Source organism: Trichosurus vulpecula, chromosome 1 (genome assembly GCF_011100635.1).
Source record: "Trichosurus vulpecula isolate mTriVul1 chromosome 1, mTriVul1.pri, whole genome shotgun sequence".
Lineage (NCBI taxonomy): Eukaryota > Metazoa > Chordata > Mammalia > Diprotodontia > Phalangeridae > Trichosurus > Trichosurus vulpecula.
Window position 1 is genome coordinate 155,529,072 of NC_050573.1, and position 25,642 is coordinate 155,554,713.

Below are 25,642 nucleotides of genomic sequence, written 5' to 3' on the forward strand. Positions count from 1 at the left end.
TGATGCATATCTTTTGAGGTAACACTCTTGTTGATGATGTTATAGGACAGACTTCAAATGCTTTTCAATATTGGATGGTAAGAGAAGTCTGGGTATATGATTTCATTAATTTAGGCACTATGGTTCACCAGTACAGATCAGAATCTTTTCTGTAATTTATAATATTAAAGATCTTCTTGAGGCCCTGAAATGTTACATGACTTTCAAGACAGCTAGTATATGTCGGAGGAAGGAAATGAACCTAGACGTTCTTGATTTGAGACTGGCCCTCTGTCCTCTCTATACTAGGCTCTATGCTTCTTTTGGGCAGAGCTGGGTGGGGAAGGGATGTGTACTTATTATTCATTTTACATAATCAGCTTCATTGATTTATGCTTTAATTTTCTTTTTAACTTGGATGTTTATTTAGCTCAACCTGCAACTAAGTGCAGATCTTGATCACCTGAGTCTGCTTATTCTTTCAGCGATATAACAGAATTCTACTTTAAAGTGCCAGGAATTCATTGGACCATTGGTGTTAAATGAGATTTCTACAATGATTTACAGGTTTTTTATACTGTAACTAAAAATCTTGTTCATATAGCAGATGGGAAGTTGCTGTCTGTGCCAAATCATATTGCTGTTTTGGAGGCAATGGTGCTAAAGCTAGGACACAATGATCCCGGGCAGTGTCTTTTTTTAAAGAGGGGAGAAGATTTGAAAGTGTTTGGTTGGAAATTATCTCAAACACTGTTGAAAGGAATTTTAAAATATCTATTGTTGATTAGCAACTTTTATTATTTGTCAGGTCTTTTCTTGGCTTGTTGTAAATAACTCATCTTCCAATAATTCAAGTAATTAAATTTAGATTGCACATTTGTCTTTTCAAATATTTTGACTTATCTTTTTCTTTTTATAGTGGCTTAATTGGTGTGGTCTATATAAATGGACAATAAATTATATACCTTTGTTATAAAGATCAGACACTGAATAGAACTTGGTATTCATCCCAGACAGAATTATAATTGAATGTATTTGCAAGATTAAAGCACTGAATTTACTTTTTTCTAATTAAAGGCAATTAAAGATTTGCAGACACAAATAAAAGACAATGAATTGAGGAATAAGTGTAGGAGCAAGTCCATTTGCAGGTGAAAAGATGTGCCTTTGAAGCAGAACCAGCTGTATTTTCATTGAAAAAATAACAGTTTAGGAAGCTTTTCTGCATGTGCTTGCTTGATAGCATAATGTACTCATAAGCAGCTTATGCAGTATTCAGAAAATAGCTATGCATTAATTTTTAAAGCAGCAAAGGCAGATGAAGAGCAGCACTGCCACATGATGATAATAAGGGTGGATATTGTAAAGTCTACTGAAGGGAAAAAAACAGTGAGCTTTTGCAATGCGAACATTTATAAAACAATAACCAGATATTCACATGATAATGAGCTTGGACCACAGCATCAACAAAGGGCAATGGTACAGACTTGTTTTGGGTTAAGGCTGGTGACTTGAAATTCAGATAGCCAAATGCAGTAGGTAGTCTTTAGTCCATTATTAATTCTTGATAAATGACGGTCAAAACAATGGAATTACTAACATTAAATATTACTTAGCACATGAGACAAACTCTTACTACATTTACCAGAAAGCTCTTAAACAAAATACTGTAGCCTTTTCTTACAATATTATAAAGAAAATTTTGGGTAAAATAATGTGATATAGTACTTTGTTGTTATTCAGTCATTTTATTTATGTCAAACTCTTCATGACCTCATTTGGGCTTTTTTATGGCAAAGATCCTAGAGTGGTTTGCCACTTCTCCAGCTCACTTGATAGATGAGGAAACTGAGGCATAGTTTGACTTGCCCAGGGTTACACAGATTCTAAGTGTCTGAAGACAGAGTTGAAGTCAGGTCTTCCTGACTCCAGACCCAGAGCCAATTGGTTGCCCTCCACTGCACCACCTAGTTGCCCAAGTACAGTACTAAGGTGGTAAAACATTTCATTACTTTGTGAAAGTGTTATATATATCATCTTGGTTCATTTGTAGGATAGTATTACATGCTAATGATGGGTATGTTAACTACACCAAACTGTTGAAACAAGTAAACTAAACTAGGGCAACTTTTTTGAAAGACAATGTAACTAGGATTGACATAAAAAATGAAAATTCTTTGTATAAGATGAGAATAACTTTCTTGGAAGAAGAAAAGCAAAGAGACAGTCCACGACAAGTACATTGAATAGTTGTGGTATGATATCTATAGACCAAAGAAGTCAGGTGCAATTTGGATATCATTTTTATCAGTTTAAAAATTATATTTCCTGCTTAAAAAAATTAAGAGTGATTGATTCAGTCAGTCACCTCGCTCCTGATTAACTAACTTGATGTAATAACTGTAGCAAGATGCTACATCCTCATATCCTCATACCATTGTCTAGTTAGAAGATATTTCACTTGAACCAATCAGAGGCATGAACTAGGTATCACCAAGGCCTGTACATCTCTGTTGATTCAATCAGTCAATCAAGGATTTTAGACTAGTAGGAATAGTCTTTTATCAAGTTAGAAGTCTTGAAACCAAGTGGATTAAATAATCTATTCAGATTGGTTGAGGAAACTTGGTCATACCCTGTGAAACTTGTTTAAAACCTCTAGCTAGTTTGGAATCAAGCACTGAAGTGTCTGGAAGCTTAGTGGTGGAACTTATTCCAGCCCAGCCTCTGAGAAGGAATCATTGGTTGGGGCATGTGAGGAAGGAGAATGCTTTGTCCTCACCCATCCTCTGACTTGATCAGAGGAGAACATTGTGAAAATAAAAGGACTGGGTGACTTGGACCTTTCACAAACATCCTACTAGACACACTAAGAAAAGGTAGGTTCTAGACTCTGCAGAGAACTCAGCAGAAAAGCCATGCCATTTCTAAGGGGAACTGTAAAAAAAAAAAAAAAAACCCTGTGAAGGAGCAAAAGGACTTCCAGCAACCAGGAACTGTTAGTTACTCTTTCCCATATATTCTGTGCACTTCCCCCTGCACTCCATATGTGCACACGAAAATGTGTCACTCTTAGGAACAATATTTTGTAGCAACTGTTCTTACTGTATCATCTCTAGTAAATACTTCTTTCTAAAAGCTTATGGTCTGGCTGACTAATTATTATCAATTTCTAATCAAGAGAGGAAGCATCCCAATGGGGACTCATGAGTTATAATATTAGAAAAATACCTTTATCTCCTCAGGATGAACTCTCAAACCCTGAGGAAATAATGGCAGTCTGAGGACCTGACCTTCCAGTGAGAGTTGCAAGGATAGTTTCAGAGCTTGTGCTACGTAATAATATGAAGTGGTTTGTCTCATTTTGATGAACTCTACATTAAGCTTGACATTTTTTCTCTATATGTATTAAAGACATTATTGACAATTAAATTTTAAAGCTATATCACATGTGAGAGAAAAGACCATCTTTTAATTTGGTAAAGCACCTTCTGTGGATTAGAAACCATATCATATGTTATGTCCATGATCTATTTCAAATGTTAGGAATAATGGAGGGTAGAGTCCTTTTTCAGGATTTATTCTATTTTGAATCAAGAAGTCCAACTCAGTTCAACAGCAAGTTGTCTGTTCAGTCCAGTTATATGACTCATTGCTAGCAAGAGTGGAAAGGTAGCAAGATATTTGTACAAATACCCAGAAGATAATAAGGTTTCATTTGATAATTATAATTTTGCTAATTAATATCACATCTATTCATTTTGCATTATTGTTGTCTTTTAGTTGTGTCATACTCTTTGTGACACCATAGACTTATCTACACGGTCTTCTTGGCAAAGATATTGAAATCGTTCACCATTCCCATGTCCAGCATGTCCCCATTTTGTAGATGAGGAACTGAGGCAAATAAGGGTTAAGTGACGTGCCTGGGCTCACATAATTGTTAAATGTATGAGGCTGGATTTGAACTCAGATTTTCCTAACTCTCTGCAGACCCAGTGTGTGCTCTAACCACTGCACCATCTAGCTGCCGCAGTTATATTGCACACATAAATGTGTGTGTATTTTATACATACATACAGACAGACATATATCTGTGTGTAGATAGACAGACAGATAGATAGATAGATAGATAGATAGATAGATAGATAGATGTTATGGATACCAGAACAAAGAGATTTCTAACACAATAACTTTCAAGAGCGCACATTTCTCCTAATCAGTAATTTATAATTCATCTTCGATTATAGAGAAAATTTTAGTAGGAAGAAGGCAAGGGTCAGAATGAGACAAGGCTTGTTAAAATGCTAAGAGCAATGAAAAACACTTAGAAATATATTTTTGGAGCAAAAATAAAATAACAAAGTTGCAAATAGCCTAGAAATATGGATCATTTAATGTCCTGTTAACAGGCAAAGAAGAAACCAAATCTAATTAATGATGACATTCTTTTAATCTTCACTATCAAACAGACTAACTTTCAAGCCTGAAGGGATAAAAGTTGTTAGAGTTGGACAAAAGCCCCATTATAGCTTTTACTGATTTGACCACATCTGGGTATTTTCTATTATGAATAACATTTTATGAAGAACATTGAAAACTGAATATATTCCCTCCCCCTTCCTACCCCCCAAAGAGGTGACCAAAATATTTGATGATGTCTCAAAATCATGTCATATGAGAAACGACTGAGGGAACAAAAGCTACATAACCTGGATCAGAGAACTCTTAGGGAGAAGAGTATAACAATCTGAAATAATTAAAGGATTCTTATCCACAAGAATAATTAGTCTTAATCTGTATGACCACAGAGAACAAACTAAGGACAGTGGATGAAAATTATAGGGGGACAGATTTTGACTCCAGAAAATGGAAAATTTTCTAATACCCAGAGAACTGCCTAAAAAGAGAATGAACTACCTCATGAGGTAGAAAGTTATCCATTGCTGGATTTTTTCAAACAGAAGCTAGAATCAGTATGGAATGTCCAAGGAGGAGTTCAACTAGATTGTCTCTGTGATGCCTTCTCCTTCTAAGGTTAATCTGTGAGATACTTGGGTTATATGGTATGGAAGAATTTTGGCCAAACATCTATCCCTATTTCCAAAATTCTTCTTATTTGCTTCCTTACTCTATTAGAATTTATTAGACACTAACATCCTATCTTCCTGCCAAAATGCTCATTGATATAGGGAGAACCTAGACCAGATATGAACTGTATTAACCAAGTTTAGAGAAAAGATGCACAACAATAAATTTGAGACAAATAAATTTGAAAGCAGTATTGTGAAATGCAGTGATTCACAACATTTTCAGGTATGATTAGCTTTTATACAGTACCCTATATGAGAATTGTACTATTACCATCCATTGATTGAGAAAAGACAAGATGACAAAAAGTTACTGTGAATTTAGTACCACTCTCAAGTTAATTTGTATCCATTTCAGCAGTGCCTTTAGGAAAACAAAAGTACCTATAAGTTCAAGACATTGTTTATTGAGTGTGTAGAAACTATGTTTTCTCATTTATTATAATGACTTATTGCATATTTTTGCTAAAAGTCAAAATGGCAGTGCTTGTTACATAGTTCAGGTTTGTAAACCCCTTGCAGTAATGCCTTACCTATATAGGAATTTATAACCCATATTTTGGAAACCACTGAAGTGGTAGAAAGAACTTTTGATTTGTAGTCTGAAAAATTGAGTTCAATTCCTGATTCTGTTGCTTACTAGTTATGTAATACTTATCTAACATCTGGGTCTCAGTTTCTTCAATAAAAATTAGAGAAGGAAACTGATTTTAGGTGATCCTAAGCTTTCTTCCAGCTTTAAATCTATGGTTCTTTCATACTAAATATTTACAAGATATATTCTCTTCATTTGGGCATTTGGGAATTTGATCTTTTTAACATAATCATATTATATTATTATGTACTGATTCACAAATTCTTTTTTCTCTCTTCTTTCTCTCTCTTTCTCTCTTTGTTTCTCTGTTTCTCTGACTCTCTTTTTCTCTCCCTCTGTCTTACCTTCTGCCTCTGTCTTTATCTCTCTGTCTTATCTAACTATAGTCATACATACATGTGGATATATAAGCAGAAAGGAAACAAGTCAATCCACACATTTATTAAGCATGTATTAGATGTTAGGTATTAGGTGTTAAGTACTCTACTAAGCAGTAGGAATATATATATATATATATATATATATATATATATATATATATATATATATATATATATATATATAAAAGCAATAAGAAACATAGTCTCTGCCCTTAAGGAGCTTAAATTCTAATGGGAGGAGTCAATACATGAAAAAGGGATGGGAAGGAGTGGGAGAATACAGAAAGAATAAAAGAGGTAATGCTGGCAAAATCCAAAGATTGAAAGGACAACTAGATGGGGAATCAAACCTGGCCAGCCCAAAGCCATCTTCAAAATGGAGGCCTTGAAAGAAATTTATCTTTTGGAGAAGAGTGCTATCATAATAGAGGGATATGAGAAGATACGGGATGCTGAGGGAACTTTCAAGGGAAGAAGGCAGTCTTGGTAACATCGGAAAGTCAGGAACACAATTGGGAGGAGAATTAAGCATGGCTGGTTAGTTCCTATCTCCAAAATGGAGACCACCAGAAGAAATGCACCAAGAGAAGGAGATTGGCGTGCAGGAGGTTTGCTTTCAAATCCTAGAGTGAGAGAGTAGTCAAGTCATGGTGTCAAAAGCTAGAGAGTAAGAAACACAGCTAGGAGGGAGATAGACAGAAAGACAGACAGACAGACAGATAGATAATTAGATAGACTGAGAGTGATAGATGCTATCACTATAATTTAATTGGTATAGGGAGCTCCCAGGTGAGGAAACTCCCTCTACCAATACAGGTCAGCATCTTCTGTGAAACTTAAGAGTCTTATAGAGTAATCTAGAACACTGGGTGCTTAAGTGGCATATAATATTCCAGTTTTGCATAGTGATTGAGTAAAGTGGAAGTTCATTGAATTAATATTTTTTGTTTACTAGGAAGTGAAAGATTACCATCCATAAAGAGAGAAAGAAATGTATGCGTTGTGGTTAAAAACTGAATATAGTTTAATTGCCTTAGTAGGGAAGGGATACTGAAAATTTAATTAATTAGATTTTTAATTTGCAGGATAAGCATTCATTACTTCTTTAAAAAGACTGTATTCCCTAAGTACAGATACAAACTTGTGAAAATATCAACTAATGTCCCAGTCTACTTTGCAAATTTTATTCAACAAATATTCACTGAATACTATTTGCATAGCACTACACAAGGTGATAGAGAGGATAAAAACAATAAAAAGTCCCTAGATTTACAGACTTTACACTCTAGTTGAGAAGATGTCATAACATGAAAGTTAAATATAAATTGAATTTCAATAGGATCCAACAACACAAGAAATGTTGGATAGTAGTAGTCAACAGCATTTATTAAGCACCTCCTATGGCATTGTGCTAAATGCTAAGGATACAAAAGAAAGACAAAAACAGCCACTGCTCACAAGGAGCTCACAGTTTAATAGCTCACAATTTAATATGCAGCTACCTATGTATGCAGACAACAAACTGTACAGAGTGAACTAGGAATAGTCTCAATGAAGAGGCACAAAGGGGTGGAAAAAGCTTCTTGTAAAAGGTAAGATTTTCGATAGATTTTAAAGGAGCCAGGGAAGTCAGGAGGTAGAGATGAGAGAGGAGAGAATCTCAGAAATGAGGAATAGCCAATGAAAATTTGAAGAGTTGGGAGATAAAGTCCTCTGCGTGAGGAACAAGAAGTGAGGAAGGCCTGTCACTGGATCATGGAGTACTCAAAGAAGGTGAAGGGGAGTTATAAGAAGCCTGGAAAGGGAGGAAGGGATCAGATTATGAAGGGTTTTTAAAGTCAAAGAGAGCATTTTACATTTACACTCCATCTTTTGACTCTGGGAATTTTTACTGGCTGTTCCCTATGCAAGGAATGATCTCCATCCTCATCTCTGCCTCTTGGCTTCTCTGGCTTCCTTCAAGTCCCAGATAAAATCCTATATTCTATGGGGAGCCTTTCCAGATCTGCCTTAATTATAGTGCCTTTTCTCTGTTGAATATCTGTGATTTATCTTGTATATAGCTTTTTTAATACTTAGCTATTTACATTTTCTCTCCCCCTTTATACTATAAAGTCCTTGAGATTAGGGACTGTCTTTTTCCTTTCTTTGTATCATCATCACTTAGTGTAGTGATTGGCATGTCATAGCTGCTTAATAAATATTTATTGACTGACTGATATGATCAGACCTGCACTTAAAGAATATAAATTTGACATTTGAGTGGAGAATAGAGTGTAGTGGGGAGAGATTGAGTCAAGGAGGCCAACCAGAAGGGTATTCCTAAGTGTGAGGCAATGAGAATCTGTAACAAAGTGGTGGCAGTATCACAGGAGAGAAGTGGACATTTATGAGAAATGTTATACAAGCAAATAGACTGGACTTGCCACCATATTGAATATGGGGGTGAGAGTGGGGAGTTGAGGATAACATCTAAGTTTCAAACCTAAGTGATGAGAGGATGGTAGTGTCATCCATGATAATAAAAAATGATCAAGAGGAAAGATGAGTTCACTTTTAGTAATATTGAATTTAAGATGTCTATGAGGCCTCCTGTTCAGGATCTCCAGTATGACATCAGAGATATGAAACTAGAAGAGAAGAGAAAGGTCATGGCCAGATAAGGAACTCTGAAAATCATCAACATAGAGATGAAAATTGGATCCATGGGACCTGAGGAGATCACCAAGCATAAATATTGTATAAAAAGAAAAAAGGTCTCAGAACAGAGCCTCAAAGGGTAACCATATGAAGTTGGAAGCCAGACTACAAGTGAATAAAAAAGAGTATTTAGTGTTAAATTGATGGCAGATGATTTCAGTGAATGCAGAGAAGTAATACTGGGTAATAGAGTGATGAGGAAGAGGTTCGTGGAGAAGGTACAATGTGATCTAGGACTTAAAAGGTGAGTAGTATCTCAGTGGAGATGGGGGAAGGAAATTCCAGGCACTGGAATCAGTTTGAACAAAGGTAGAAAAGTACATGGTATACTCTAGGACAGCAATTGGATTATTTTAGTTAGAATGGGTGGGATTTGTGAGAATTAACTAGAGGAGAAAAGGTTGACAAGGCAGATTGGACATAGATTTTGTAGGGCTCTGAATGTTGTTTCTGTTATTCTACAAATAACAAATAAAGGCAATAAAAATAGCATTTCATGGAATGTTTGGACATATCATCTTGCAGTATTTATGATAAACATTTGCAAAAAGATCACCTTGAAAATAATCAAGGCTTATTCACCAACATTTGTGGCAGGGGATAAAGAGGCAAAGAAACCCTCTCCATTGAATCAAGATATAATTCAGCACTTACTGACTTCAATACAAATATTTGAATAGCTGACTATGGTGAGAAACACAAAGGAAAAATGGATCAGGAATTAGAGATGAGAAAGACATAGACTACACCAAAACCTCATGCCTGTACACTAACTGGGATATTTTCTCAAAGGAATGAATTAGAGGATGTTAGACATGGTGCATACATACACACAGATAATAACATCATAAATATAAAATTGATTATATTTTAAAAGACTAGAAATCATTTGTTGCTAATGTAGGAGTCATTCCTGAATTATCTGTTTATAATCAGACTTGGTAGAGCAGTGATTATGGGTTACAACCAAATGTTACCAACTGCCTTTTGGACACTTCAAATTGGATGGCCCATAGGCATCTCACACTCAATTTGTCTAAGACAGAACTTATCATGCTTCCATTTCAAACCCTTCCCTCCACCATATTTACTTATTACTGTTGAGGGCAATTCCAATCCTCTAATCAACTAGACTAGCAGTGAACTCCCGTTTAGTTCATCTGCCATTCTAAGAATGCCGAAAGAGCATAGAAAGCACCTTACTTAGCAAACACTTGACTTGTCAAGTACTGTGATATGTCAACTAATATTATCACTATCAATTTATATTATAAACTTGTTTATAGAACTTTGCATAGACAGAAGATGGAATGTTATGAGTAGCATTACAAAAGATCTTCAAAGGATTTTGTATTTCCTTGCTCCATTAAGGAAAGTGAATCCACCACACTTGGATTTAAAGATCACTTTCCTAGGTTTGCTTACTGGGTGGAGGGGAGGGGGAGTAGAAATAACACCAAATAGAATGGAGGTAGGAAAAGGCACTCAATTTATACAGAGCAGATCATTGTTGGAGGGGCATAATTTTTAGGATATTGAAGGATGATTTGGATGATATTTGGAGGAGGGGAAGATACCAAAGACATAGAAAAATGTCAGACTTTATTGATATTTAAAGAGGTAACTTAAAGAATATGAAGAACTACATACTTATAGGTATAGTTTTTATACTAAATATAGTTTTTATTTGATTTATTTTAGTTTATTCATATGCATTGAAGAAGTCCTTGATGAGGCTATTAGTAATGGACAGTCAAGCTTTTAAAAGTGATATTCCATGGTAGACAACATTTTACTATCATAAAATTAAATGAAAGATGTTGGGATTATGAGATCTCATTGTGTTTATTGTTTGTTGATGATGTTTAAGATTCAGTAAGACAAAACCCTACCTTAAATGTTCTAATCTAACAAGGTGTCACATATACATGCATCAATTTTGCTCAAGATTACCTTAAAGATATGTTAGAGATAACCTTGTTTATAATCTTCTAATCATGAATACCAGGCAAGGTAGAAAAAAGGAAGAAATGTGCTGACCAAAGGTTGTTTGTATTGTCAAGAATAAGATCTAGTACAAAATTCAAATTTAAAAAGGATTCCCTATACAGAGTGTGAAGGTATCTAGATGCTTTTGTTTGTGGATGACACGATGTTGTTTGCATCTACCTCTGAACAAAGGGCTATTTTTTAATACCAGTACTTCTACCTGTACATTTATGTCTTCAAGTTTTGGAATATTATAGTCACTAAGAGGGCAATGGAGAATAGCATGGTGGATTTCAATAGTCTATCACTACATACAGAACAGATAAGGACCTATGAAGAAGCCCTAGAATCAAAGAAATTATGATAAAAAAGGTGGATTTGGACACATGAAAGAATGAAAATGAGTGGTAAATGAAAAATGAGGGTTTGAAATGGAAGTATAAGTCCTATCTTAGATGAGTTGAGTTTGAGATGCCTATGGGCCATTCAATTTGAAATGATCTACTGGTCCCCATTCAACATGAGGAAAAAGTGATGAAGGCCACATGCCAATACATGTTGGGTGGGCTGTCTATGGTAAGGGGGTGCTGGATCCAGTTTGAACTGGCTAGCAAGAATTAAATTTTCATTCTAAACATTTACACTGCAGAGGTTGGCAGATACTACAAATCATGGCTTGGATTTATTGTTTTATTGATTCTTTAGACTTAAAGTAAAGAAGAGAATGTTAATAGTGTTGATTAAATTTAAAGTGTGCCATGCACACACTTATTTTTTTCAGAGTCAGTTGTTAAACACTTAGCAGTACAACCTTACCCTATGGTAAAATTATGGGAGGGCATGGATAAGCATCTCATGGATATGCAGATGTTGATGGTTTGTGATTAGTGTCCTTAGAGAGAATATCCACATTAATGTGATCCATCAGTCAATCAACATGCATTTATTAAGTGCTAACTGTGTTCTGTTGTGCTAGCCTCTGGAGATAGGAGACACAAGGTAAAAATGCTAAACTCTCCAGCAGATCTCTCTGTCCCAGCTTTACAATTACACTCCTCTACTGAGTTGAGTCTTAGGACTCTACCAATCTTATTGTCTATTATCGATCCTAAAAGTTACTATAGACTCTGTTGTCTTCATCATCCTACCATCCTTGCCGTGCCTTAGACATTTTTATATGCCTCTTCTTGTTCCCACTCCCCAAGTAAATTGTACATTTCCTAAGGGCAGGGACTGTTCTTTTTCTCATCTGTGTATGCCTACTGGCTAACAGTGCACTGCACATTAAGTACAGGAGTACCTCATTTTATTGAATTTTGCTTTACTGTGCTTCACAGATATTGCGTTTTTTACACATTGAAGGTTTGTGACAAAACTGTGTCAAGCAAAACTACTGTTGCCGTTTTTTCCAGCAGTATATGCTCACATCATGTCTCTTTATCACATTTTGGTAATTTCCACATTATTTAAAACTTTTTCATTATTATTATATCTGTTATGGGGATGTACGATCAGTGATCACGGTGATGTTATCATTGTGATTGTTTTGGAGCACCATGCAAAGTATCCATATAAGACAGCAAATTAAGTGAATAAATGTTGTGTGTGTTCTGACTGCTCCATCAACCAGCTGTTCCTCCATCTCTTTCTCTCTTTGGGTCTTCCTTTTCCCTGAGAAACAATAGTGAAATTAGGCCATTTAACAACCTTACAATGGCCTCTAAGTATTCAAGTGAAAGGAAGAGTCAATCAATCTGGCAAATTTCTTTGTTGTCTTATTTTAAGAAATTGCCACCTTAACCTTTAGCCTCCACCACCTTCATCAGTGAGCAGCCATCAACCTTCCACCAGCAAAAAGATTATGACTCACTAAAGGCTCAGATTATGGTTAGCATTATTAGCAACAAAGTATTTTTAATTGAAGTATATACACTGTTTTTTCTAGACTTAATACTATCTCACACTTAACAGACTACAGTATAGTGTAAATATAACTTTTGTATGCACTGGGAAACAAAATCTTCTTGTGACTCACTTTATTGTTGTATTCACTGTATTGTGATGTACTGGAACCAAACGCCCAATATCTCTGAGCTATGCCTATAATTTTAAAAATAGGATTCATCTTGATGAACAGGATGGTTTTAGAAAAATATGGGAAGACTTATATGAACTCATGCAAAGTGAAGTGAACAGAACCAGGGGAACATTGTACACAGTAATAGCAATATTGTATGACAATCAACTGTGAACGACTTAGCTATTCTCAACAACACAGTAACTCAAGACAATTCTGAAAGACCCATGTTGAAAAATGCTATTCACCTCCAGAGAGAGAACAGATGAACTCCCAAGTGCAGATTGAAACAAGCTTTTTTCACTTTCTTTAAAAGATAGATAGATAGATAGATTTGTTGTATTGTATTACTTGCCTGGGATCATACAATGGCTTACTGCCAGATTACTGCCAGAGACTAGAAGTCTCCAAGCTCCTAGTTCGATGCTGTTGCCCCATTTAGTAGGTTTCCACTATACTAATGGATGTTCATTATTAATATAACCTAAATTAAATCCTATATCCAAGATCCATCCTTCATGCAAAACAATAAGTTGTTTATCGGGTCACACATTGGATTTCACATGCATATGATAACTCTTTACAATCTCACATATTTTGAGGCCTTAAAAAGTTCTGCTATTTTAAAAGTCTTCGAGTACAATTGTGGGATCTGGTTTTAATTATAAAGAACTTAACAGATGCCACTTTTTAAACTTTTGCTCTTGGTAGACAGACTGCATTTTGCAGTATGTACTTTTCTTTTGGCTATCACAGCAAGGAGAATGCTAAATTAATGACAGATGCACTATTTTGGAGAACTACCAGGTGTACAGTCATTATTAAAACAGTCTATTTGTTATAAAGGTGGTTTCAGATGTTCATATCAAGTTTAATATAAATCTGGAAGTATGCTCTGAAAAACTGCTGAGACTGAATTGAAATAGAATATATTATTTAACTAGTGGTTGAAAGCCACTTGAGGAAGACCAATAAATTCTCACTTTAACTTTGACTCTTTGAGGTAAATTTGAATCTGTTTCTTATCTGAAACATTATCCCAAAAGAGTGCATACCCATATGAAAAGCATATGGATCAAGGTAAAGACTTTTTTTCCCACTAGAGTTTGAGAATGATAAATAGCATTCTAGAATATGACACAATTTGACTTCTAGGTCTCATCTTGGTGTTTTTTAATTTTTTTTTTATTCTTGTTAGAAACTTGCTTTGTAATCCTAGTGTAATGGTGGTATTTTGGCTGTATTTGAGGTACTACCACCTTCATCACTCTGAACTATTTTATGCCAACAAGAATAATGATGTTAGTTAATTAATGAGACATGAAGTCAGTGTCATTTTGATTTGTATTTTATCATTGGATCATTAAAACACATTATCAAATATTTTTTCTTCAAGCATAGGAAGGAGTAGGAAGAGGAGTCTTGTGATTATTAAAGGAATCCTTGCTATAACATTCCTGACAAGTGGTCACCTACCCTCTTCTTGGAGAAATATCATTTGGCAATTTGGTTTAATGACCTAATGACAAAATGCAATCTGCTATCTCCTCTTTGTAATTTTATTCTTGTGATTTCTTAATATTTATTTTCATTTGTTTTGTAGGTATTATTTGCATTTACATTGTGGGAGTTAATGTATATGTCTATGTGTGTATAAAGTTTTCTTTGCTCTGTTTCCTTCACTCTGTATCCATTCATTTAAGTCTTTCCATTATTCTTTGTATTCATCAAGTTCACCTGTTTCTTATAGCATAATAATAAACCATCATTCTTATATATCAGAGTTTATTTAGCGATTCTCTAATCAATGGATCTTTTTTTGGTTCTAGTTCTTTATTATCACATAAAGCATTGCAATAGATATTTTGGTGTATATGGAAACTTTATTTTTATCAGTTACCTCCTTAAGATATATTCCTAGCAGTGGAATCTCTTAGTCAAAAAGCGTAGATATTTCAGCCACTTTGGATAATTCCAAATTGCTTTCTAAAATGGTTGTACCAATTTAGAGCTTAATTGACAATGAATTAAGCGTCCTCTGTCTTTCTGCAACCTAACATTGATTAGTTCCATCTTTTGTCATTTTTGGCAATTTGTTGGGTTTGAGATGAAACCTTAGGCTTGTTTTATTTTTGTATGTGTTGATTTGGATCCTTTGATATAGTTTTTAATAGTTTGCAATTATTCTTTTGAGAACTGTTTGTTCATATCCTTCAATAACTACAACAATAATAGCAAGAGATAGCATTTATACAGTGCTTACTGTGTGCCAGGCACTGTAATAAGTGCTTTACAAATATTATTTCATTTAATGACTTATCTTTTGAGCATGATTTTTGATCTCATAGATTTCTGTTACTTGTCAATATATCTCGGATACCAAACTGAGAAATTTGAAACAAATATTTTCCCCATTCAGCTACTTCCTTTCTTATCCTAGATGTATTAATTTTGTTTGTACAAAAGCTTTTTGAACTTTATTGAAACAAAAATATGTATTTTACCTTTTATTATTGTTTTGATCCCTTGTTTGGGTGAGAATATCTCACTTATGGAACACAGTTATGAAAGGTTTGTCATTTTTCTTCTAATTTTTGTTATAAGTGATGGCTCTCAGGGAGGTGTAGAGGAAGAATGGGATTTTGAAGATTTAAAGCATTCTTGGCAACATTTTTAATGACTTGGAACTCACCCAAAATGCAGCTTAAGTAAAACTTTATAGATACAATGAAGGATATATGTGAGAGATTTGGGAAAATATAAAAATGGGCATTTTTGGGTCCCCCTTGAGTCACCTACAAATTGTGATTCATGAATTCCAAGTCATTAATATATACTATATGGTAGATTATGAGTACATTAAATTATTATACATTCTTTATGATTTACATACAATACACCTTTATCCCTATGTATTACTATGCATTTTTGAAATACTAGATATTCAGTATTCTGTTTCCTTGCGTTTTTCATCATCAGCCCTCCAGAACAACAGCAGCCATTGCAATTAATTTCTTTTAAGGTTGTTTTCATTTATGCTGTTATGTTATTCCTCTGATTCTGTTTCCTTTACATCACAAACAAGCTTTCACATGTTTCTCTGAATTATTCATTTTTATTGCTTCTTATCATATGTTATTCCATTATATTCATCAACTCTAATTTATTCAGCCACTACCAGTCAATGGATGTTTACTTTGTATGGGGGGGTTTTGTTATTTTTTTAAGTATTGCTAGGAGTAATTTGGTATATGTGGGACTTTTCTTTCTGTTGTTGTCATCTTTGGGCTATGTGCCAATAGTAGGATTGCCAAGTAAGCAGTTATGAATAGCTTAGCAACTTAGTTGTTCTAGATTCATTCACATAGTTCTAAATTATTTTCCAAAATAGTTGGACCAATTGATAACTAAATCAACAGCATTTGACTATAGGGAACCAAGATGGGGGAATAGCAGGAAGAAATACTCCTGTCTCCTGTCTCCCTCACAACAACAGCTCCTATATACAGACCTACAAAATGCAACAAGCTGAATCCTGGTGGAGAGATTCAAGAAAAAATCATACAGAGCCATTTTTCAGATTAGCATAGTGAGATTTACGGAGAGGGCTATGGACACTCCAGATGAGGCTGACCATGATTTCCAGCACATGAAGAGGTTATTCATCAGGGCAAAAAGAGACCCTCAGGCACAAAAGGGTGGGCCTAAGCTTGTGTAGAATCCAGCAATAGGGGCCATTTTGCAGTTTTATCTCTCACTAATCAATAAACATTTATTAAGTACCTACTATGTGCAAAGAACTGTGCTGATTAAATGGTATGATCTTTCATATTTATATCACTTTTATATTTGACACTTATTGGGGTACATGGAGCAAAATTCTAAATTGATACATTTTGGTGCCAACCACTTGTCATATAGAGATTCCTTTCTCCAGAAGTTTGTGTTTTGGGACTTGTTTAAAAGCAGATTTTTATGGATGTCTTTTGTTATTATATGACTTAGATTTTCCCTCTTCTTTCCACTTCTAAGAAAAGCATCCCTAATAGCAAAGCCTTTTTGGGGGAGGAGAAGGAAAAAGAAGAAGAGATGAGGAAAAATCACTAAAATGGATCAATGTCTCAAAAATTCCAACATTACATTCAGTGTTCTATATCCATAAACCCCCCACCTCTGAAAAGAGTGAAAAGAGGAAATGTCTTTTGATATCTTTTCTTTGGAGATAAGCTTATTCTTTGTAATTAACATTATTTTAAAACACACACACACACACACACACACACACACATATATATATATATATACATATATATGTATAGGTTCTTTATATTTACATTGTTTAGTTTATTGTGTATATTGTTTTCCTGCCTCTGCTCACTTCACTTTGCATCAGTCCATCTAAGTCTTTCTGTACTTCTGTGATGAATACACATCATCATTTATTCCATTTCATCCATGTACCATAATTTGTTTTAGCCACAAATGCAATTTCTTTAGCCATTCTCATATCAATGGATCCTTTTTTCCAGTTCTTTGCTACCACAAAAAGTGCTGCTACAGATAACATTGTGTATATGGAACTTTTCTTTCTTATCATTGACCCCCTATTGTGGTATATGCCTAGAAATGGAATCTCTGGATCAGAGTATGAACATTTCATTCACTTCATTGACATAATACCAAATTACTTTCCACAATAGTTGTACTGATTTGTAGCTCCATCAACAATGCATTAAGTGTGCCTGTCTTTCCATAACCTTTCCAGCATCCATGATTTCAATCTTGTCATCTTTGCCAATATTCTGAGTGTGATTAAAAGCTTTGGAATTGTTTTTATTTGAATTTCTCTTCTTATTATTGATTTGGATCATTCTTTCCTATGGTTAATAGTTTTCAGTTCTTTTCAGATGTGTTCTAGGATTTCTCAAACAATACTGATAATAAGTAGCATTTATAAAGCACTTGAAAGTTTGCAAGATGCTCTATACATATTATATTTTTTGATCATCAATCCTGGGAGAGGTGCTATTTTACACATGAGGAAACTGAGGAGAACAGAGGTTAAGTGACTTGCCTAGGGTTACATATCTATTACATGTCTGAGGCAGGATTTGAACTCAGGTTTTCCTGACTTCCAACTCTGACACTCAATCCACTGTGCCACCTTGCTTCTTCAACTAAGCTAATCTGCTAGTACCTAAAGATTTTGATGATTGCTACTTCTTGATACAGCTTTAGATCTGGTAATTCCTCCTTGTTTTCATTAGTTCAGTTAAGACTCACAATCTTTTGTTCATACAAATGAAGTTATTATTTTGGCAAGGGCTATAAATTCCTTATAAGTTTGATTAGTATTCCCTATCAATAAATCTGCAAACTATTTTAGTTATTAACTCTTATTTTTAAATGTATGTGTATATATATAGTGCTGCCTAGCCTAACAATAAACAATGGCTATTTCTCCAATTATGTAGTCTTTATTTCTGTAAGTATTGTTTGTAAGATTTTTATAACTACCGAATATATACTTTTATAAATATCAAGTGTGGAAGCTAGGTGGCAGGGTGAGTAGAATGCTGGAACTATACTCAAGGAGACCCAAGTTCACTCAGAACCTTCCTCAAACACTAACTGTGAACTAGTGAACATTGGCAAATCACTTAACTTCTACAGGCCTCAGTTTCTTCATTTTCAAATGGGTTTAATAACAGCACCTACTTCCCAAAGTTTTTGTAAGAATCAAATGAGAGAATATTTGTTAAGTGCTATGCAAATCTTAAGGCAATGTATAAATACTAGTTATCATTAGTAGTAGTAGTCTTACTACTATTGCTAGTTGTTAAACTACTAGATATTTTATGAATTTTATAATTATTTTGAATGGAATTTCTTTCTCTATAATTTCCTCATGGTTTTTACTAGTGCTATATGGAAGTGTTGGTGATTTGGGGAGTATATTTTGTTTTCTGCCACTTTATTGAAGTTATCAATCATATTGCTTAGTTTCTGAGCAAATTATCTGGGGTTGCCTAAGAGAAACATCACTTAAAAATAGGCATAGTTTTGTCTGTTCTTTGATATTATTTATATCTTAATTTCTTTCTCTTCTCTAATTATTATAGCTAGTATTCCTATTACTAGATCAAGTAAATTACAGTGAGATGAAATACTTTTGCATTATCTCTGCACTTATTCTGTAGCTCTTCATTGCGAATACTGCCATGCTTGGTTTCAGATATATTAAATCATATTTAGATATTTTTAAAAGGAATTTTCCATACTTAATCTTAACATTTTTTAACATAAGTGAGTAACATTTTTGTAAAAGATGTTTCAATATTTATTGATTTAATCATGTGGCTTTGTCTCATACATACGGTTAATTATGCTATTCATTCTTCTGTTAAACTGTTCTTGCATCTCTATAATAACTATTTTTTCTTAATATTTTGAGAGTATACTGCTGCAATCTCTATGCTAAGACTTTATTTGAATTTTTTGCCTACATACCCATTAATGAAATTAGACTATAGTTTATCTGCCATATCCCTTCTTGGTTTGGATAAAGAATCATATTTGTTTCATAGAAAGGAATAAATTAAATGCTTCCTTTACCATTGAGAAAAAGTTTTGTAGGTGTTCATAAAATTCTGATTCCATTCAAAGACTTAAAGAACTATTCAAACCCTTTCATTTTACATATGAAGAAACTGTGGTTAAGTTACTTGCCCTGATTGAAACTGCTACGGAGAAGTGATCAGGACTAGAATCTAGATCTCCTTACTTGTGGTCTAATGCCTTTTCCAAAGTACCATCATGTTCCTCTTCTGTTTTCAATCATGTGGTTATTTCATTCTTCTTAAGAATTATTTAATCTGCTATTGAACATAAGCAAATTGTAATGCTAACATTCTCTGAAACTGCTTTACCCTAGGTAAACAGGACTACAAGAAAAACAGACCTGTTTTAAGAGCAGCCAAGTTAAAAGCAGAAGCCAAGAAAGCAGCAATAGGCATAAAGGTAGACATAACTTTATTAATTTGCTGAATGTGTCACCTCTCTCTCTCTCTCTCTCTCTCTCTCTCTCTCTCTCTCTCTCTCGCTCTCTCTCTCTCTTTCTCTCTCTCTCTCTCTCTCTCTCTCTCTCTCTCTCTCTCTCTCTCTCTCTCTCTATCTCTATCTCTCCCTCCTTCTCCCTCTCCCTTTTGTTCTCTCTTTTTTAAAAAAGATGAACCAAGTAAATGCTGATTTCTGAGCAACTTCACTTCAAACGTTATATGGAATACCAGGATCTAAAATATTTATAGGACTGCATTTATTTAAAGCATCCACTAACTCCTGAGTAATAGAGAAAGATCTGAGAGGGTTTTAAATGTTCCATAACCTTAAATGAAATATAAATTTATTTAATTGAGTCAGTCAAATGTAGTAATACCATTCGAATTGTAATTTCTTATTTAGCTACAATATACGTTATTCAAAAACCTCAGTGATGGATACAATATTAGTCAGTCTCTACATTTTCAAGCTATTATTTGTAATAGTTGTTTAAAATCCAGTTGTTATCTTTTGTATTTGGATAATTCATCTGTAAAACATGTTTGCTCTTGTGAAGCTTATTGCTATTCTTAATGACAAATGCCACTACCCTCTCTTACAACTCTGAAAAACATTCTAGATTTAGTTTCTCAGGAATTATTTTTTTTTTATTTTTAACTTCTTAGGAACTATATATGCAATTCAACCTAAGCTAATTAATATTATTCTGAGCTATAAGATTTCAAATGCAACTCAATATAATTGTGTTAGTATACAATGCAGTTTAGCTAAATTGTATTTATTTCCATCGTTACCTCTATTCTTTTCTTTTCAGATGTATTTGTTAGTTTCTCTATTAATGATTCATTTTAACTTGGCAATCCTACTGTCAAACATACAAAATAAAAATTGCTCAATATAGATATTTTATTTAAAGAAACTTCAGAAATGTTAAAAAAGGAGAATGTTTTCTTGTTTCTGGCAGATGAAAAATCAATTTTTCCACATTACAGCTTATAGCAAATGCCAAGGTATTACTACCAGGCTGTAACAGCTGTTGAGCTGCCAGATGATATATTTGGTTGTCTTCCAGAATTTGCTATTATAATCACGAAACAGGGCTTTCTTTTCGCTCCTGATTGCTGATCTTGATCAAGCATTGCCTTGTGCTGCAGAATGTTTTCACAACATAATCTCCTCCGTTAGTGCAGTGTGTCAGTTTTTAATGAGAAAAAGGAGATTGCCTTTTTTGTTTAAAAGATAGATGATTAACCTTTTAAAGCTTTTCTTTGATTTCTTTTATGCAAAATTTCACTCCCCTTTTTAAAAAGTTATTTTCATGACATGCCCTTTCTAAAAAAGGTTCAACTTTTTATTGTACATACAGATCTAAATTAATTTTTTAAAAATCTGAGTATTAAGTTTATTGATAATTCCTAAGAAATGAGAATATCCCTCCTACTCCAATCAGCAATCCACAAGTATTTATTAAACACCTTGTATGTGGCAGGCTTTATGCTAAGTGCTGGACAATAACCCTAATGCGCTCTTCTTTATATCTTTCATTAGATGATCCCTAATTTGAAGGGATGTCAGTCTAGGGAAACAAAAGCTTCATGCTTCTTAGTATAGTTGAAGAGTTATGTATTCAAATTAAGGAAAGTAATTTATAAATTTAATGACATACACTTTCTTTAAATCAAGACGGCTAGCCCAAATACCCATTGGGGATTGATTTTTAAATTTTAAGGCAATAATGATGTGGCTTCAGAGTGAGCTTGAGGACTAACTCTGGCAATTGCAAATGCCCAATGCCATTCAAAGAACAATACAAAATGCATGTGTCCTTTTATGGAGAAAATGGATATTTTTTTTTCCTGGACTTCATATACAATACAAAGTAGTCATAAAAGAATTTAAAAACTAGAGCATTATGTATCCCCTGTTTAATAAATTGGCATGTCATTTTGAGTTGCCAACCTGTGGAAAACAAAAGATTTAATGTTTAAAAATTGTTTACTTTCCTTGAAAACTGATGTGAATAGCCCATTAAAATGATGGGAAACTTTTTTAGAATCAGACCCCTGGAGGTATTCTGCATTTCAAAACTGGCATACTAATTAGGTTGTCCTGTCAAACTTTGATTGCCTTGTCATTTCAACATAGGATTTAAAGTAACCAAGTTTCTTTCAGCTATTGCCATTTAACGCTTTTTAATTTCCCCAATGAGTGATTTTATCCATGTTGATAATGTCAGCAAAGCAGCTAAGGACTAATAAGCATCAAAAGTTTTTACTCTTATCTGTTTGAACCAGAATGACCATAATCACATTATATTTTATCCTTTTACAACTTGTTCCTTAAAATGAATTATAATGATGTCTTTTAAAATATTTTTAAGCTTTCATATGCTGTAGGATGGTAAAATGTTTGCTTTGGCCCTTGCTAGCTCCTATGAATTATAGCCTTTTGACAACTGAAATGATTCTGCATATCATTATGAAATCATTCATTGAACATTTATTGAGCACCTACTACATGCAGGGCGTGATGCTAATTGTCAAAGGAGATGTGAATGTGAATAATACATGGAAAAGTCCCCTGTTTGGCATTTCACAAGCTAGCTCCTTCCTGGCTTTCCAACCTTCTTACACTTTGCTTCCCTTCACACACTGTCGACTCATAACCCCAACTTACACATTATTTCTTGCACACAACACTCTCTCAATTCAGTCTTAGTTTCTCTGACTTCATTCAAAATTCAATATAAAGAAGCATCCTCCTTCTATAGGAGGCCTTTATATGCTTTGTCTATCTCTGTCTCTCTCTCTTTTCCTCTTTTCTCCTCTACTCTATTCTCTTCTTCTTTCCTTCTCTCTCTCCTCATCTCTTTTTCTCTCTCCTTATTTCTCTTTTCCTCTGTCCTTTCCTCTCTATCTCTCCTATCTTTCTCTTTCTCCTCTTCCTCTTTTTTTCACTTTCTCTATGTGCTTCTGTCTCTCTGTCTTTCTCTACTCCGCTCTCTCTGTCTCTCTCTGTGTATGTATCTATATGTGTGTGTATGCATGTATGTATCTCTCACTCTTTCTCTTCTCTCTCTATCTCTCTATAAGGAGCTAGGTAGCACAGTGGATAGAACACTGGCCCTAGAGTCAGGAAGATCTGAGTTCAAAGGCAGCAACAGACACTTTCTAGCTTTGTGACTCTGGGCAAGTCACTTAAGCCTGTTTGCCTCAGTTTCTTTATCTGTAAAATGATGAGCTGGAGAAGGAAATGGCAAACCACTCCAGTATCTTTGCCAAGATGACCCCAGATTTAATCATGATGTAGGACATGACTGAACAAAAACGTATATGTGTGTGTATACACACATGTATATATTTTTATATATGCATCATGGTTATTTTCATGTTGTCTTCTCCAGTAGACTGTGAATTCCTTACCTTTCTTTGAAAGTTTCACAAGTGCTTAGTGGAATCTCTGGCACTTTGTGTGTTGATGCCTGTTTATTGACTGCACTCAAATGTCTCATAATCTGTTATAGATTTTTGGCCCTTATTTAAATTCATGGAAGGTATTTAAATTTATTATTATTATCATCATCATCATTAAATTTATTATTATTGGCCCTTATTTAAATTCATATGACTACTAATAGAATTAATGTTTATGGTTTGGCATGGCGATGTGCTATTTATTTAACTAAAAGAATTTTCAAACAAGAAGTTAGATTTGTGTTCTCTTTTTTAAAAAAATGAATTTGAATATAATAAAGTACCTAAAGTTATGACCCAGTAAAAAAAGGAATGTCAGAAATATCTGTGCAACTGGTGTTTACATTTTGGTTGCTTTTTAATTAGAAGATTTTGAGCCAAAAATTAAAATGTGGCTAAAATTGAATCATAGCTATTTTTTAAAAAGAATTTAATTACTCGTTCATCCGTATGTTTACTTTTATTAAAAGGAAGAAAAATGTAGATTTAACCTTTTGCTTTCAAAAGTAAGATTTTAGCTGATACAGCTACTACAAAAATTTGGTTTGGACCTATGGTTTTAACAGAATAGGAAATTCCCAGTGAAGAAACCATCTCTACAAAGCAGAAGTTTCTTGAGGCAAGGAGAGGTAACAGGAATTTCCTGGGATCAAAAAACAGTTTGTGTCACAAACTGGACTTGATTTCAGCGTTTCCTGTCTCTGAGATTTTGAGGGTTTCTAGCTGCTTTAGATCTTAAAATTAATTTTAATATTTTCCAGTTACATTAATAAAACTTCCAAGTAAAGCAATATTCAAATAATAGCCAGGTCCTCCTAACTGTCTGGAACAGCAGATTTGAAAAGTTAGATCTTTGAAGCTCTGGGACTTGAATGGCTTTCTAGAACTATCTTTGTGATCTGATCCAAAAGCTTAGTTTTAGATGATTTTTAATGCCTACAGGCTCCCAAATCATGACTAGTTCCCCAGTGTGATCAGAGGCATTTGTGACCCAATTTTTCAAACTGTTCTGTGTTCAAAACATTAGCTCCATGGTGCTATTCTCCATAACAAAATGACTAAAACTAGGTTTGTACTAGATTAAATATCCCTGGTCTATCATATTGCCACCTCTTTCAGTTCCCTCTTAACTGTGTAGATGTAATCTATAGGTATAGGACCAGAAGGAATCATGAGATTGTTGATTTAAACCTAGAAGAGACCTTAGAAGATGTTGAGTCCAATCCCTTCATTTCACAGATGGAGAAACTGAGGCTGAGTGATTGCCTTGCCCGAGATCACATAGCTCTTCAGTGACTGAGACAGGATTTGAACTTGGGCCTTGCTGACTCCAAACCCTTTGTTCTATCAACTCTAAAACCTCGCAGTCTGTAAGGGAACTGGATGTCTTCATTTTCACATTAAGCAACTGATGCCCAAAGAAATTAAGTGATTTGCCCAAAATCACAATTAGTGAGCATAAAAATTTGAATGATATATGCAAGTAAGTACACAGATGGATGTGTATACAGACACATGCATGTATGTTTGTATTATGTACACCTATGTAATTAAAGCTATGGTAGAATTATCAGGCATCTTCACTATCAGGATGACCATCCACAAGACAGTTTGTGGGTTCTGTGATTCCTCTTTGTTTTCCAAACCTGAGAATATTTATATTGCATCTTCAAATACAGAAACCTTTGATGCATGTGTTGGGAAGACATTTTTAAGGCAGTGATGAGGAGCAGTGTGATTGATTAACAGTGAAGGGTGAATGATGGCTGCCAAGCAAAAGAAAACTTTAGTGCTGGACTACGTCAGTGGGAATGGAAGCTGTCGAGCACTTTTGCTGTCCACTGCACAGAGCAGATGGAACTCACAGAGTTGTGTGTCACTTGTTTATTACATCCTCTTAAAATTAGTAGCTGTGTAACCAGATGGGTCTGGGAGCACAGCTGTGGATACATGAAAATAAATGAAACCTGTCTGATGCTGCCATGCCCTTTTGAGATACCAAAGTACTCCAGTGGTAACAAAGAAAAATGAATTCTCATTTGACATATTATATTAGTAAATTGAACATTGTTTCTAAAAATCATCTTATGAAATCACATATTAACTTTTTAGCCACAATGTTATTTTGATTGAAATTTATTTTGATAACCCAAAATAAATGCAGTTACCTAGGTAAATATACAAAGTGACCATTTGTAATTTCAACATTACAGTAAAAAATCCATATTTGACAATACATAAAATTGATTTTAATATTTTTAGAAGTTTGGTTGTGATATCTGTTGTGTTACTGAGCTAAC

At 34.3% G+C, this 25,642-nt stretch overlaps 1 protein-coding gene across 2 annotated transcripts in view; it reads left to right on the top strand.

Moving 5' to 3' along the window:
- TRIQK (triple QxxK/R motif containing) overlaps positions 1-25,642 on the top strand; it is a 144,268-nt gene that overhangs the window by 117,182 nt on the left and 1,444 nt on the right. For both annotated transcript variants that reach the window (XM_036768057.1, XM_036768065.1), the window contains exon 3: positions 19,745-19,830. In XM_036768057.1, the coding sequence (XP_036623952.1) occupies positions 19,745-19,830 (86 nt within the window). The remainder of the gene's footprint in view (positions 1-19,744; positions 19,831-25,642) is intronic.